Here is a 17,116-nt window from a genome sequence, read left to right on the forward strand (position 1 = left end):
AAGTCAATTTTCTGGGACTTTTGAATCATCCAATGTAGGTGTTGCTGGATCTGAACCCTTATATTAGTAAAAGAACTCTCTAGGTAATTCCTATGCATGGAGCTTTCTATGGACCACTAAATTTATATTACAGAGAGATGCAAAGTATATCACAGTGAGGGTTTTATTTTGGAAAGGTGAGCAAAGCTGCATTAACATATTTTATATTATGTAAGATGCTGTTGATTAAATGGTGAGCCATTATTTTAGGTACAACCAAGAGAGAAGATGCTGCTCATTTAATTATGGATTTGCCATCAGTTTTATGATGCCTCCTGATTTTGGTGATGGTTATTTACTTTAAAAATTGTGAGTCACAGACATTTTTTCATGGAGCGTGGGAATCAGGAGGACAATAGCAGTCAAATATGCACAGGAAATTTATGGTAAATAAATATAAAGGATACTTGTAGGGTTTCTAGGGCCACTTTGAAACATATGATCCTTAAGATTCTTACAGTGAATAAAAACTAGTTATGTGGAAAAATAGATGGAAAATAGAATTAAGGATTGGACAGGGCATGACTGGTTTGGGGGAAATGAAAATGAGTAAACAAATTGAAAAGAGGAAAGTTAAAAGATTTGATGATTAAGAGGGACTCACTATTTAACAACCCTGATATAATACCAAGGCACCAGAACCAGGAAAGAGAGGTGACTCCAATATAGGTGGAAAAATTACTTTAACTCTCATCAGTTTTTTCACTTCCACCAATACATTTATGTTTCTGTTTCTGATTATTTCTTTCAACATGAGAAAGTTGGTGCCATGATACTTTTTTTTTGGCCACACTACGTGGCTTGCGGGATCTTAGTTCCCCGACCAGGGATTGAACCTGGGCCCATGGCAGAGAAATCGCTGAGTCCTAGTCACTGGACTGCCAGGGAATTCCCCATGATAAATTTATTTCAGTGTTGATGTGTAGAATGGAAAAATGGAGCTCCAGTTGGAATCATATAGACTAATGGTTATCAATGTAATCTGTGTTTTTGAATGTAGTCTCTGGTGTTCTTCCCTAATGCAAACTCTATCTCAATAAAGCCACTGAAAGCAATTCTCCATTGATACTTTTTGTTATCTACTTAGTGCAAAATCCTTGTTGAATTCATTTCAGTCTTTGTTTCATCTGTTCCCAGGATTCAACTCTCTCAAATATATTCTTCTTTTTTAATTGTTCCTTTCCTTTATATCCTCTTCTCTACCTGGTTTGGAAAATTATACTTTAAGATACCAAATATAGATGTAATTTCATTTCTAGATTCCTCTCTGTCTTTCCACTAGAAAAAGTTTTTTTAACAACAAAATAAGAGAGAATATACACTTGAAACTACTTTATTTTTGGGAAACTGAGCCAGACACCAAGGAGTCAAATACATAATGGAGGATTTGTATATAAATTTCACTCCATAATAAGTGTGTTAAATATCACTAAATATTTTTAATTTTCTCACTTTTAGAAGAATCCCAACCTGATGCACTCTTACAGGAGAGCCTAGAAAACCAAGGCAAACATTTGAGGCAAGTTTTATTCGTCAACAAATCATTGACTACAGAGCAAGAAATTTCAAGAAAACTATGTACTCTGGACATAAACATTTTCCCTGCAGAAACAATGCCTTGTAAATTTGACACTACAGGGTCTACTTACTTGCTTCTTAGCTCATTGACCCCACACTGCCAGTATTCAAGAAAGAAGGCTTATGAGCTTAATGTATGTGAGAATTGGCTCCTCAGTATTAAGGATCGCAGAACTAATAATACTGGAGAGAAATCTTCTGTTTATAGTAAAAGTGTGAAAGCCTTTGGACATAAAGACAAAGTTATTCAGCATCAGACAATTCAGACTTTACAGCAAACTTTTGAATATAATGAATGTGGAAAAGATTTTCTTGAAAAGACTGCCCTTGTTACATCTAAGGATACCCACCCAAAAGTGAAATCTTATAAATTCAATAAATTTGGGGAAAACCAATATGATAAATCAACCTTGATAATCTCTCAGAGCAATCATCCAGAGGAGAAGAGTCACTATGAGTTTAATAAGTATGAATATACTATTGATAAAAACAGAAATAATTTCAGTAGGATCACTCAAAGAACTGACACACAAGGGAAATCTTTCAGCCAAAAATTACACATTAGAGAACAGCAAAAAATTCATATAGGGGTGAAACCCTTTGAATATGGAAAGAATTTCAGCCATAATTCAACCCTCCAAATGCATCAGAGAATTCACACAATAGACCAGTCCTCTGACTATGGCACATGTACAGAATCATTGGCTTACCAGTCAACTTTCAATGTACGTAAGAGAACTCAAATAACAGTGAAACCCTATGAGTGTAATGAATGTGGAAAATCCTGCACTATGACTTCATGCCTGATTCAGCCTCAGAAAAGTCACACAGAGGAGAAACCCTATGAATGTCATGAATGTGGGAAAGCTTTCAGTGAGAAGTCACGCCTAAGAAAACATCAGAGAACTCACACAGGAGAGAAACCCTATAAATGTGATGGATGTGAGAAAGCTTTCAGTGCAAAGTCAGGCCTAAGAATACATCAGAGAATTCACACAGGAGAGAAACCTTTTGAATGTAATGAATGTGGGAAATCTTTCAACTATAAATCAATCCTCATAGTACATCAGAGAACTCACACGGGGGAGAAACCCTTTGAATGTAATGAATGTGGAAAATCTTTCAGCCATATGTCAGGCCTAAGGAATCATCGGAGAACTCACACAGGAGAAAGACCATATAAATGTGATGAATGTGGGAAAGCTTTCAAACTGAAGTCAGGTCTAAGAAAACATCATAGAACTCATACAGGGGAGAAGCCCTATAAATGTAATCAATGTGGGAAAGCATTCGGTCAGAAATCACAACTCAGAGGACATCATAGAATTCACACAGGGGAGAAACCCTATACATGTAATCATTGTGGGGAAGCTTTTAGCCAGAAATCAAACCTCAGAGTACATCACAGAACTCACACTGGGGAGAAACCCTATAAATGTGATGAGTGTGGAAAAACTTTCAGGCAGAAATCAAATCTCAGAGGACATCAGAGAACTCACACAGGGGAGAAACCCTATGAATGTAGTGAATGTGCCAAAGCTTTCAGTGAGAAGTCAGTCCTAAGAAAACATCAGAGAACTCACACAGGAGAGAAACCCTATAATTGTAATCACTGTGGAGAAGCTTTCAGCCAGAAATCAAACCTCAGAGTACATCAGAGAACTCACACTGGGGAGAAACCCTATAAATGTGATAAATGTGGGAAAACTTTCAGCCAGAAATCAAGCCTTAGAGAACATCAGAAAGCCCACACAGGGAACTAAACATATAAATGTAATGAATATGGAAAAGCTCTGAGCTGGAAATCAAGTCTCGCAATACAAAATAAAACACGTAGGAGAGAACCCCTATGAATATAATGAACACTTGGAAGTTCCTCTGCAAGATACCAGCTTTCACTAAACATCAGAGAACTTACACAAGAGAGAAATTCTTGGAATATATTTTACACGGGCAGTCTCATCTTGAGTGCAGTCCTCATTGTTGATCAGAGAATTCAGTTCAGCAAAGAAACTCTGTAAAGATAATGAATACAAGAAATACTCTGTGCATTCAATCCTTGGAAAACTCACACTGCAGAAGAACCCTGGGAATGTAATGAAAATTTCCAAACTTTGTCCCAGCAATCAAAATCCATTCATCATCAGAGAAATCAAACAGTGAGAAAATTGAGAATGTAATAAATGTGAGATAACCTTTAGCCAAAAGGCAGCTTTCTCAGTAAAGCAGAAAATACATAGAGACCTCACAGTGTATCAGAACAGACAAGAAATCAGGGTAATGGATGTGGGGAATCCTTCTACTGTAAGTCACACCTCAATTTGACTAACGCAGGGTAATAACTATTTGACATATAATGACTACTAATTGTTCACCAATAACCATTTCCTTTTTTCTCATGCCACACCTAGTCTAAATTTCTCAACTACTCTGTCATCCAAATGAGATCATATTTTTAACCTCTGGATAGTGAAATGTAGAGGTCAATGACAAGTCTTACTAAATACACCTCTCAAATTCTTAATGTTTTCTCATGTCCCTTGTCAGAATGGAGTGGAGATTACCCCCAGCAAAACCAAAGGGCCTCATGCACAGAAGATGAAAGAGTACAAAGTAGAAAGAAACAGGGCCAAAGAATGACTGTTGAATGAAACTTTCTTCTGCATGTACACAGACATTTTGCTGTGATGAAATAAACTTGTCCTCTGCTGGGCTTCTACAGTTTGGGTGTACTTAATACTGATATTTACTCACCAACCCTCAGTTAACAAAGCCTATGAATGTGATTTCTGTGGACGTGTGAACTCAGTGTAGTGTATCAGAAATATCACACAGGAAAACCCCCTGACAACATCCTGAATGACCATAGTTTTTACCCACAACTCTTCCTCCTCGGTCAGGTAAATATCAGGGGAAGATATCTAACATTGCAACATATATGGGTAATCCTTTACCCAAAAAATGATATCTCATTAAATATCTGATAATCGAGCTGTGAATGTGTGAATGCTTTCAATGAGTCATCAAAGTTTAATATCTCAGAGTTTGTAATAAGGGAAAAATTTATCAATTTGAGAAAGGTAAATAATAGCCTTTATGTTATATAAAAACTTTCATATGTAATATTAAGACAGTTAATGAAATATAACAATATTGGTTCATGGATATTCACTAGAATAAGATTTTTAAAAATAAATAAATTGCATAAACTGCACAGTGTTGAATGTATGTGAATATTTTCTGAGTTCTCTATTGTGTGTCTATGTGAGTGTGCATGCCACTTAGATGTTTGTTTTGTATGTATATTGGAAGTCAACTGCACTGTAATAGAATTATGTACCCCTTACTTAGTAACTATTCTGATATCAGCTATGATTTGCCACACGTATATTAATAACAAGTAAACCTTTTACAGGAAGTATCTGAAAATTCAGAATCCTATACCTCATTCCTTTTCTCCTGCTACCTCCTGACATGTGCATATAGGAGAGGCCATTGTTACTAAGCTGTCTTTTTTCAACAAAGTCAAACCATGTTTTCTGTGTACTTTTGTATCATCTCTGGGTCACTAATACAAATACTGTATTGAGGCATACACACATACAAATATATATATGTGTGTGTATATATTCTATCTCTCTTTTCAATGTCACTGAGTCCTTCCTCAGTGGTATCAAGTATACTGATAAGCCCTTTGAAGGCATTCTTCATTTATTGTATGTGTTTTTTATTTCCAGCATTTAAATTTTACTACAGTTTATATCTCTCTGCTGAAATAACCTATCTGATCTTGCATGTTGTTTAGCTTTTTTACAATCATTTTATATGGTGTTTGGCATTCTCTGTCTCAGTTAAGCAACTGCTTGGGTTCTTGTTTCTCTCTGCAGCCACCTAGCTCTCCAGACTTTGGCCTAGTTTTTTGCCCTGCAATCTCAGATATCTGATGTATTCAAGAAAGGTTGTTAAATTTAAACTCTTCCCATATGTCTTCTTGTTTAGGAATAGGAGCAGTGCTTTTTCCTGCTGTCTAATGATCTGAAATGTAACTGAAAGTTGTTAGTTGATTTTTGACATATGTTCCAGGGTAATTTGATGTGAAAAAGGTGACTTTTTTCAAAAATGGTGATAAAATAATTGGATAATCGTATATTTTAAATGCACCTTGATGTTTATAGCATAATTAAAGATTTATTCAAAATAAATTATAAACCTAAACAAAATAGCTAATAGTACAAAATTTCTGCTGGGAAACATGGAAACTAATTTGAAGCACACAGATATTTTTAATATGTAACACAAAGAATTGTGTGAGACATAAAAGCAAAAAAGATAAATTGGAGTTTATTAAAATCTAAAGTGTCTGCTTTTCAAGATTTTATTATGAAAACAAAAAATCACACATTGGGAGAAAATGTCTCTAATAGATATGTCTGTCAAAGGACTTGCATCCACAATATATAAAGAATGTTCATAATGCAATAATAATACAAGCAACTCAGTTTAAATGGGAAAAAAAGGATAAGATTAAAACAAGCATTTCACAACAAGATATAGAGATAGCCAGTAAGTACTAGAGAAGATATACAAAGCTTTAGTCATCAGGGAAGTGCAAATTAAAACTATAATGTGATAGCATTAAAAATCCATTTGATAGTTCCTTGTAAAGGTAATGACACCTTAACCTAAAGCCAACAATTTCAATTCTAGGTATTTACCCCCAGGAAAACTTAAATAATTATACAAAAACAAAATCAAAAAATAAATTTTAAAAAAGAATTGTATAAAAATGTTCATAGAATCTTTATTTATAATAGCCCCAAATTAGAAAGAACCAAAATGTCCATCAGCAGATAAATGTATAAACAGTGATGTTGCCTGACAATGGAATATCATTCAGCAATGAAAAGGAACTACTAATGCATATAACAACATTAATAATAAAATTAGGCTGGCCAAAAGAAGCCAGGCACAAGAAAGTAGACCTGTATGATTCTATTTATACAAAATTCTAGGAAAGACATCTAATCTAAGGGGTGGGGGTGAAAATTAATTGGGTAGGGGAACAAGGGAATGTTTTAGTATGATGGAAAGTTCTATATAGATTGTGGTGGTGTTTACAAAGGTGTATAAATTGTCAAAATTCATCAAAAGGTATCAAAAATGCATATACTTATATAAATTACACATCAATATAGTTGATTTTTTAAATTATAAAAGTGAATTTTGGATCCCCAGCATATTATGAGACCCAGATTCTGAATTTGCCACATGGCTCATTGGCTTTACTATCAATACCTGTGTATTTATTCCCTTGTCCCTCCCGTATGGCTGTACGACCTTGGGCAAGTCAGTTCTCCTTTATGTCTCTCAGTTTCCTCATTTGTGAGGAGTGCATAATGATGGTAATTACCTACAATCCTTTTTGGAGGCATTTTCTGAGTTAATCTATCAATAAGTCAGACACTTAAAACAACGCCTGGCACAAAGTAAATGAGCAATAAGTAATAACCATTATTTTACTACTATTATTAAAAATCAGAATAAAAGTCTGTGTTCCTTAAAAAAGCTTAAAGCAGTATTATAGCTGATAATAAAGCAAAATAATAAATAAGGCTGAAAGGAGATTCAGCCTTGATGTGATGGGTAGGTGGGAGTTCCTTACACTCTCAAGACATGACTTTTTATGTGATGACACCATTCCTGAAATTTTGTAAGCCTCAGGCCTGTGCACTGTTTACGTGCTTCAGCCCCAAGCATTTTCTGAGTGTCCAGTCCCCTGGAAATTGCTTTTCCACAAAGGCAGGAAAAGCACCCCCTATGACTCTATCTCTCCCCCCTCCCCGCAGAGCTTCTCTCTGATGGAAGTCTGAACTAAACTGGAGTATTGTCATTTGGGTTCTCTGTTACAGATTATTCCATCCAGGGTAGGAGTTACATACCAGGTGTATAAATATTCTAGGGAGAAGTCACACTATAAGATATTACTAACAACACACATGCATTCACGTGTGCACTCACAGACACACACATATACATCCTTTCATGGCCACTGCTGTCCTGAGTTCTGTTTCCCTGCTATACTTGAGGTGATTTCATTAATGCCTTTTAACACAGGAACTGCATCCTGAATTCTTGTGTAATGGAATCACTTCATTTGGTGACCTCTGTGAGAAAAGAGGACTTAGAGATCAGCAGATGATTTGGCCCTAATCATGGGCAAAAGCCATGAAATTCTGCGTTCTTCACCACAGGTGCATCAGGACATTAAAAAGACACCATGTCAAGTAGTAGGCGGTCTCCTGCCAGTGTACAGAGTTTGTGGGGGCATGACTTGGGCCAGAGTTTGAGAACCCATCTGGGTCAGTAGAAAATTTTGACAAGGACCTTGAGATAAGATTGAGCTCAATTCGCAGAGGCCCTTCCATATTCCTAAGGGAAACTTCCAGTCATCAGTGGTGTGGGCATGACTATACTTGTAAATGCTTCAGCACTAGGTGAGATGAAACCAAATGGAGTGATGAGACAAAAGCAGTCTTTTATTTGGTAGTATAACTTATTTTCATATCAAAATTATTGGAGCAGTGCATAAGCAGACAATAGTCACAAGATAAACGAAAATAAGTATAGAAGATTATAGTGAAAGTATACAATGCATTGTACATAAGTATGCAACAGAAACCATTAAGTTGCCGTCGATTTTAATTGTGAAACTTTATTCCCCGCATTAATGCTTTATATCTACATATTTAAAATGGAACTGAGGGTTTCAGGCCTTTATTTTTCAATTTGCATCACATGTTTTGGTGACTTATCCTTGGAAAAAACAAAATCCAATGTCTGATCTCCATAAGAGGATGAGCAATGTCTTATCCTGAGCCCACAAGCCAAGTGTCTGTCCCATGGAAGCCCCTTTGCAGCTGGCAGGTCCTGGACAGGAAGGTGACCCTCCTGGCACAGATAGCACAGAGGTTGATATCCCCAAACAGGTGAACCTGGTAGACTTCGGGGCCTCCTGTAAAGCCCTGCTAGTCCCACACTGGAAACACAGCCAGGCTGCAAGCTTTGAGCAACTTCCCAGAGCAGTATCTGTAATGGCTGTTGAGGATCAGAGCCCCTGAGATTTCTGATTCTGCCTGATTTCACAGAGAGCAAGAATCCATTGTAGTAACAATGTGATGCTGATGAGGGTTACTGTCTTGCCTCTGTGGTGCCAAGGGCTTTCAGGATCCTGGGGATCATTACAGGTGTTTTTGCTGGTCTTCTTGGTACACCACTTGAGGCTGTCAAGCAACGTTTCGCATCCATCTGCCTTTTCTGTGCGGTCTTCAAGAGCAAGAGTAGCCTCTGTGCCTGAAAGAGTGCAAAGCAGCTGTTGACACAGCAATACTTTAGCTCTGAACCATACCTAAGTGTGGACTTCTTTTTGTTTTAAAGACAGTAATACTCTATATGATACCAGACTTTTCCAGATAAAACTATTTTTTTAATTCATTTATTTGGTTGCACTGGGTTTTATTTGCAGCAGGTGGGCTCCTTAGTTGCAGCAGGTGAGCTCTTTAGTTATGACTCACGGGCTTCTTAGTTATGGCTTGCCAGCTCCTTAGTTGTGGCATGTGAACTCTTAGTTGTGGCATGCACGTTGGATCTAGTTCCCTGACCAGGGATCGAACCCAGGCCCCCTGCATTGGGAACATGGAGTCTTACCCACTGCGCCACCAGGGAAGTCCCTAAGTGTGGACTTCTTGGCACATTACACCTACTTAAAAGTTTACCAAAGGAAGGAGTGCATGACTGATATTTCTAACCAACACACTGGTAATTTGTTTTTATATTTTATTTTTTTCTTGGAAAAATGCCAGCAGTAGTTGGCTAGGGATTGCATTGAATCTCTAGATTGCTTTGGGTAGTAGAGTCATTTTCACAATGTTGACTCTTCCAATCCAAGAACATGTTATACCTCTCCATCTATCTGTATCATCTTTACTTTCTTTCATCAGTGTCTTATAATTTTCTGCATACAGGTCTTCTGTCTCCTTAGCTAGGTTTATCCTAGATGTTTTATTCTTTTTGTTGCAGTGGTAAATGGGAGTGTTTCCTTAATTTCACTTTCAGATTTTTCATCATTAGTGTATAGGAATCCAAGAGATTTCTGTGCATTAATTTTGTATCCTGCTACTTTACCCAATTCATTGATTAGCTCTAGTAGATTTTTGGTAGCATCTTTAGGATTCTCTATGTATAATATCATGTCATCTGCAAACAGTGACAGCTTCACTTCTTCTTTTCTGATTTGCATTCCTTTTATTTCTTTTCCTTCTCTAATTGCTGTGGCTAAAACTTCCAAAACTATGTTGAATAAGAGTGGTGAGAGGGCTTCCCTGGTGGCGCAGTGGTTGAGAGTCCGCCTGCCGATGCAGGGGACACAGGTTCGTGCCCCGGTCCGGGAAGATCCCACATGCCGCGGAGCAGCTGGGTCCGTGAGCCATGGCTGCTGAGCCTGCGCTCCGCAACGGGAGAGGCCACAACAGTGAGAGGCCCGCATACCGCAAAAAAAAAAAAAAAAAAAAAAGACTGGTGAGAGTGGGCAATCTTGTCTTGCTCCTGATCTTAGTGGAAATGGTTTCACTTTTTCACCATTTAGGACAATGTTGGCTGTGGGTTTGTCATATATGGCCTTTATTATGTTGAGGAAAGTTCCCTCTATGCCTACTTTCTGCAGGGTTTTTATCATAAATGGGTGTTGAATTTTGTCGAAAGCTTTCTCTGCATCTATTGAGATGATCCTATGGTTTTTCTCCTTCAATTTGTTAATATGTTGTAGCACGTTGATTGATTTGCATATATTGAAGAATCCTTGCATTCCTGGGATAAACCCCACTTGATCATAGTGTATGATCCTTTTAAAAGAGAAAGAGTTTTATGCATGGTCAAGAGTTTTATGCATGGTCAAGACTGACTAAAATTAGGAGCTTCCCTGGTGGTGCAGTGGTTAAGAATCTGGCTGTCAATGCAGGGGACATGGGTTCGATTCCTGGTCCAGGAAGATCCCACATGCCTTGGAGCAACTAAGTCCATGCACCACAACAACTGAGCCTGCACTCTAGAGCTCATGAACCACAACTACTGAGCCCTCGTGCTACAACTACTGAACCCCTGTGCCTAAAGACCATGCTCCACAACAAGAGAAGCCTGCACGAGAAGTCGCACACTGCAATGAAGAGAGTAGCCCCCGCTCGCCACAACTAGAGAAAGCCCGCGTGCATCAATGAAGACCCAATGCAGTGAAAAAATTAATTTTAAGAAAGACTGACTAAAATTAGATTGAATTTAATTAAATGAATGAATTTTAATATTAAAGGTGAAATAATACAAAACTAGAATTTGGGTTTTTTTCTCTATCAGTACAAAGTTTTCTTGAAATATTGATCTGTTTTTGATAACAGATTGTAAAGTTTCTTTACCGGTAACTTTCTGCACTTGCCTTTGAAATCTTTTATTGTCACTTTGGTTAAGTGAGTAAATATTGTTTCACAGTGATTTATGATCCTACTTGGCCAAATATTTAAAACCTTTTGATATCTTTAACAAACTTTCTCAAATCAAATTCTAAATGAAGTTCTTTTGACCGCTACCTAACTTTGAGATGCTTAAGAGAGCCTCTGAACATCTCAAAGACAGATACTTAACTAATTAGTCTTACCTGGTCTGTTAAATTACATGGGAAACATGTTCAAATGAGTAATGATAAACTTTCTTAGGTTATGTTGCATGAGTAAATATTATTAATAGAAATGTTCTAGAAATTATATGAAGTTCCTAAAATTTGAAATGTCCTGGTATATTGTCAGTCATAATTCTAGTTATCTTAAAATGTTGTATGTCACAGCAATAGCCAAAGTTCTTTGACGATTGCATTGTAATCAGGTCTTTAACCATGCTTTTAAGTCTTTTGCTGTTTATAGACAGTTATTGTCTTACTCTGACGCTTTTACAAAAATGCTTGTAAATGACTTGCTTTTATGCTCCAAAACTAAATTAGACTCGTAGCAAAAGGACTTCTACCTTGTATGAGGACTATTTCAGCAATGTCTCTCTTATGTAAGGCTACTGAAGACATAGTAATAGAGTCTCCTTTAACTATTTATGTCCCACACTGAGCACTACTCTGCAAGCTGACTAACTTCTTACAAAGTATTGTTGATTTCTGCACCTAATACTACCTCAGTTCCATGTAATACCTTACCCTGCAACTTTGTTTCCAGTACCACAGAAAGAAAACAAATTTTGTTAACTGATTAGGTTCTTGCTCCCAGGAATGATTTATAAGAAGCTTCTATTGATAATGCTGACCTGATTTAATTTACAGATGGGTCCTCCTTAAAGGATGAGTAGGGATTTACTGAGCTGGATATGCAATAACTCCCACAGTAGACATAATTGAAAGCTCTCATTTACCAGAAAAAAGTCAGGACAACAAGCCAAATTAATTGCCTTAACCTGAGCTTGTCAGCTATCAAAAGACCAGGTAAAAAATATTTATACTAGCAGTCACTATGCTTTTAGAGTGGCACACAACTTTGGAATGCTATGAAAATAATGAGGTTTATAACCTCTTCCAGATAACGTATTTTTAAAATGGAAAACAGGTTACAGAGTTATTAATTGTTATACAACTGCCTAAACAGTTAGCAAATATTAAAACAGCAGGGCATTCCAAATCTGATATTATGGAAGCTACAGGAAATCAGCTTGCTGATGCTGCAGCCAAACAGGTAGCTTTAAAAATACTCATCCTGTCCAGCCTCAAGAACATCCACTGCTCTCCATTAACTCTGCTAACCCAGTAAAAGATTTCCTTCTTCAGGCTCAAGAAATTGCCACCAAAATAGAGAAACAAATATAGCAGCAAAAAGGGGGAATTTTTAACCTTTCACATAAATATGGTTTAGAGCTGATTTAAAAAACAAAACGAAACTGATAGTGTCTCTTGGAGCACTGTGGCCCTTACTCCAGCATGTGTATTCTTTAACACATTTTCTTACCTGAGAAAATGGTTTTATGGGGAAAACAATATTTTTGGAAACTTTCACTCATGGTGTTCAAGAGAAATATATTATATTATTGTCAGGGTCTTATTGAGGCACTGAAAATAAAATTTGGTAACTAACTCCATTTACAGCAAGTTCCCAAGAGATGAAAACTTTAAGGATTATAAATTGCAAACTAAAGATTTTGTTTATTGGAAAGGACAACAAATAAAAGATTCTTTGAAGCCATGATGGAAAGAACCTTATCAGGTATTATTAACTAATCCATGTGCAGCCAAACTGAAAGACATAAATTCTTGGATTCACATCTCTCATTTTAAAAAGTCCCCTCCACCTGAATGGACTTTGGCCTCTGTTTGTAACACCTGCCTTCAACTAACTAAGACAAGCATCACCAAGATAGGACCAGAAGATGACAACAATAGCAGCCAGCTAACCCAAGAGTCTGAACCAGAACCTTAAGACCTATCCTACTAGTTCAATCGTACTGATTACCAAATGTCTCTCTGTCAAGATTGAAACTTATTGTTTTACTTCAAGCTATACTTTTGCCCCAGTGTTTAAGATGGAAGAAAAATTCTTTAGTAAAGTTGTCACAAAATATAGCTACTGGAGGCAATTTGACTGATTGTTGGATCTGCCATCAAATTCCTCAGTCAATACAAGACCATTATAGGTCCCTCATAATTCCTGTCACTGACATTTTTCAGATGTTCCTATAATCTATAAAATGTTTCCCCATCAGCATATACCTCCATGTTATTTTACTACCTTAGATTAATTTACTCAATTCTGAAGTCTCTATGATAGGAAAGTGATTTGCAAAACTGAATGGCTCTTGGTTTTTTAAACTGCTTTGCAAAGAGAAACTTGTGCTATAATCCAGACAGACTGTTGTGCTTTCATACTGAATGAGTCTTCTAATATAACTCATCTAATGACTCACATATAAAATAAAATTCCTGTATTAAAGGATCCCCTTCCTAGTCTAGGTGAAATCTTGGGTAGATGGTTCATCTCTGGGGATTTATGGCTTAAATACTCTTCTTATGACTTTGTTATGGCTGTTGGCTATATTGACTATGTTCTGCATAATTTATAGAGTAATCTCTTGTGCCTCTCAATGTACATTCAAAACTCCAACTAAGGGCCTCCCTGGTGGCGCAAGTGGTTGAGAGTCCGCCTGCCGATGCAGGGGATATGGGTTCGTGCCCCGGTCTGGGAGGATCCCATATGCCGCGGAGCGGCTGGGCCCGTGAGCCATGGCCGCTGGGCCTGCGTATCCGGAGCCTGTGCTCCGCAACGGGAGAGGCCACAACAGTGAGAGGCCTGCGTACCGCAAAAAAAAAAAAAAAAAAAAACTCCAACTAAAATAATGGTGTCTAAATGGCTTGAAACTATTGATCATATCTATAGCTCTAGATAAAATAATGGACATGCACAATGCACATACAGGGTAAAATTGGCATAAATCCTATTGGACAACCTAGAATTGACTATCAGTCCTTGCTAAGCATTCTACTAGCCTAACCCCCAAAAAGGAAAGAAAGAACCAGACTATTAAAATCTGGCATTGGGGGACATAATGGATTCAGGGCAGGTAAGCAACCACCCTGGCATTGGAGTACCAAATATTTAATCACCTAATGCTTGCTACTGAATGATTAATTATCAGAAGGGGGAAATGGTGAAATAAAGTTTGTATTTTAAGGCCAGACAAGAAAAAATTAAACATAAAATTCTCTGTGTCTGTTTGGACCTCCTCCCTCCCTCCCTAATGTGTAGTGTGCATTAACCAAACCTCCTCAAGGATGGGAGAGCTTGCTCAACAATAAAGATCAACTTTTTTTTTCTTTCTTCTGACACTAACAATGGAACTTTAAAAAAAATAGCCTTTGGGGAATTCCCAGGTCTAGTGGTTAGAATTCCGGGCTTTCACTGCCATGGCCTGGGCTCAATCTCTGGTCAGGGAACTGAGATCCCACAAGCCACACGGCGTGGCCAGAAAAAAGAAAAAAAATAGCCTTTGTTCCCAACTCTGTAAGGGGTCCTGGTGACTTGCTTCTTGCTTTGTATGTACTTACCTGGACTATGTATCTTTGGTGAACTGTATATAAAATATCAGTATGTCATTGTCATGTATGATCCTTTGTCTCAAAAATGTATATGACTGTGCCTTCAACTTCTAACAGGCAGGAAGTACTCAGAGCTTTCCAAGATTCTGTCTCCCAGGTTATAATTCTGTTTGGCTCAAATAAAATTCCCTTTTTTCTTTTTAACTTGATTGTTAATTGAAATTTTGGCAACAAATCTAACAAAATATGTACAAGATCTATATAAGGAAAACTACAAAATTGAAAGAAATGAAAGAATAACTAAATAGATGGAAAGGTATTCCATGTTTATGGATAGGAAGACTAGATATTGCTAAGATGTCAGTTCTTCCCAATTTGATCTATAGATTCAATGCAATCCCAATAAAAAATCCCAACAAGTTACTTTGTGGATATAAACAAACTGATTCTAACATTTACAGAGAGGCAAAAGACCCAGACTAGCCAACACAATATTGGAAGAGAAGAATCAGGTCAGAGGGTTGATGTTACCCAACTTCAAGACTTACTATAAAGCTATAGTAATCAAGACAATGTGGTATTGGTGAAAGAACAGACTGATAGAACAATGCACCAGGATATAGAGCCCAGCAATGACCAATACAACTACAGTCAACTAATCTTTGACAAAGGAGCAAAAGTAACACAGTGGAGAAATGACAGATTTTTCAATAAATGATGTTGAAATAATGGGATGTCCACATGCAAAATAAATTTATCTGGACATTACATCCTTTACAAATATTAAATTTAAATGAATCATAAACCTAAATGTAAAGTGCAAAACTATAAAACTCCTAGAAGATAACATAGGAAAAAATCTAGATGATCCTGGGTTTGGTAATGACTTTTTTTTTTTTTTTTTTGCATTACGCGGGCCTCTCACTGTTGTGGCCTCTCCCATTGCAGAGCACAGGCTCCGGACACACAGGCTCAGCGGCCATGGGTCATGGGCCCAGCCGCTCCGCGGCATGTGGGATCTTCCCGGACTGGGGCACGAACCCGTGTCCCCTGCATTGACAGGCGGACTCTCAACCACTGCGCCACCAGGGAAGCCCCTGGTAATGACTTTTTAGATATAAAACCAAAGACATGATCCATGTAAGAAATAATTGATAAGCTGCACTTCATTAAAATTAAAAGTTTCTGCTCTACAAAAGGCATTGACAAGAAGATGAGGAGAAAAGACACAGCCCAGGAAAAATTATTTGCAAGAGACATATCTGATAAAGGACTGTTATCCAAAATATATAAAGAACTCTTAAAACTAAACAATAAGAAGACAAACAACCCAATTAAACAATGGGCAGATCTGAATAGACACCTCACCAAAGAGAAGCATATGAAAAGATGCTCAACATCATATGTCATTAGGGAATTGCAAACAAAAACAATGAGATACAACCATACACCCATTAAAATGGCCAAAATCAAAGACACTGACAACACCAAATGCTGAAGAGAATTCTCATTCACTGCTGGTAAGAATGCAAAATGGTTCAGCTACTTGGAAGTTAGGTTGGCAATTTCATACACAACTATACGTACTCATACATATGATCCGGCAATCATGCTCCTTGGTAAACACTCAAAGGAGTTGAAAACATATGTCCACACAAAAACTTGCACATAGATGTTTATAGCAGCTTTATTTATAATTTCCAAAGCTTGGAAATAACCAAGATGACCTTCAGTAGGTGAATGGGTAAATAAACTGGGGTACAGCTAGACAATAGAATATTATTAAGTATCAAAAAGAAATGAGCTATCAAGCCATTAGAAGACATGAATTAGTAAATGCATATTACTAAATCAAAAACACCAATCTGAAAAAGCTACATACTGTATGATGCAAACTATAATGACATTATGAGAAAGTCAAAACTATGGGAACAGTAAAAAATCAATGGTTACCAGAGGTTAGAGGGGAGGGACGGATGAACAGGCAAAGCACAAAGGATTTTTAAGGCAGTGAAGCTACTCTGTATGATACTATAATGGTGGTTACATTGTTAAAACCCACAGAATGTATAACACCAAAGGTATACTCTAATACAAACTATGGATTTGGGTAATAATGATACATCAATGCAGGTTCATTGAGTGTAACAAATGCATGGCTCTGGTGCAGGATGTTCATAGTGCAGAAGGCTGTATGCCTGAAGGGGCAGGAAGTATATAGGAACTCTCTGTACTTTCCTCTCGTTTTTGCTGTGAACCTAAAACTGCTCTAAAAAATAAAGCCTAGGGCTTCCCTGGTGGCGCAGTTGTTTAGAATCCGCCTGCCAATGCAGGGGATGCGGGTTCAGGCCCTGATCCGGGAAGATCCCACATGCC

At 37.4% G+C, this 17,116-nt stretch overlaps 1 protein-coding gene across 1 annotated transcript in view; it reads left to right on the forward strand.

Moving 5' to 3' along the window:
- Positions 1 to 3,802, forward strand: part of ZNF782 (zinc finger protein 782) — a 50,605-nt gene extending 46,803 nt beyond the window's left edge. Inside the window, exon 6 of the mRNA XM_060101451.1 lies at positions 1,498 to 3,802. Coding sequence (XP_059957434.1) covers positions 1,498 to 3,380 — 1,883 coding nt within the window. The 3' untranslated portion in view covers positions 3,381 to 3,802. The remainder of the gene's footprint in view (positions 1 to 1,497) is intronic.
- The last annotated feature ends 13,314 nt before the right edge of the window (positions 3,803 to 17,116 follow it).

The sequence above is a fragment of the Mesoplodon densirostris genome, chromosome 6 (genome assembly GCF_025265405.1).
Source record: "Mesoplodon densirostris isolate mMesDen1 chromosome 6, mMesDen1 primary haplotype, whole genome shotgun sequence".
Classification (NCBI taxonomy): Eukaryota; Metazoa; Chordata; class Mammalia; order Artiodactyla; family Ziphiidae; genus Mesoplodon; species Mesoplodon densirostris.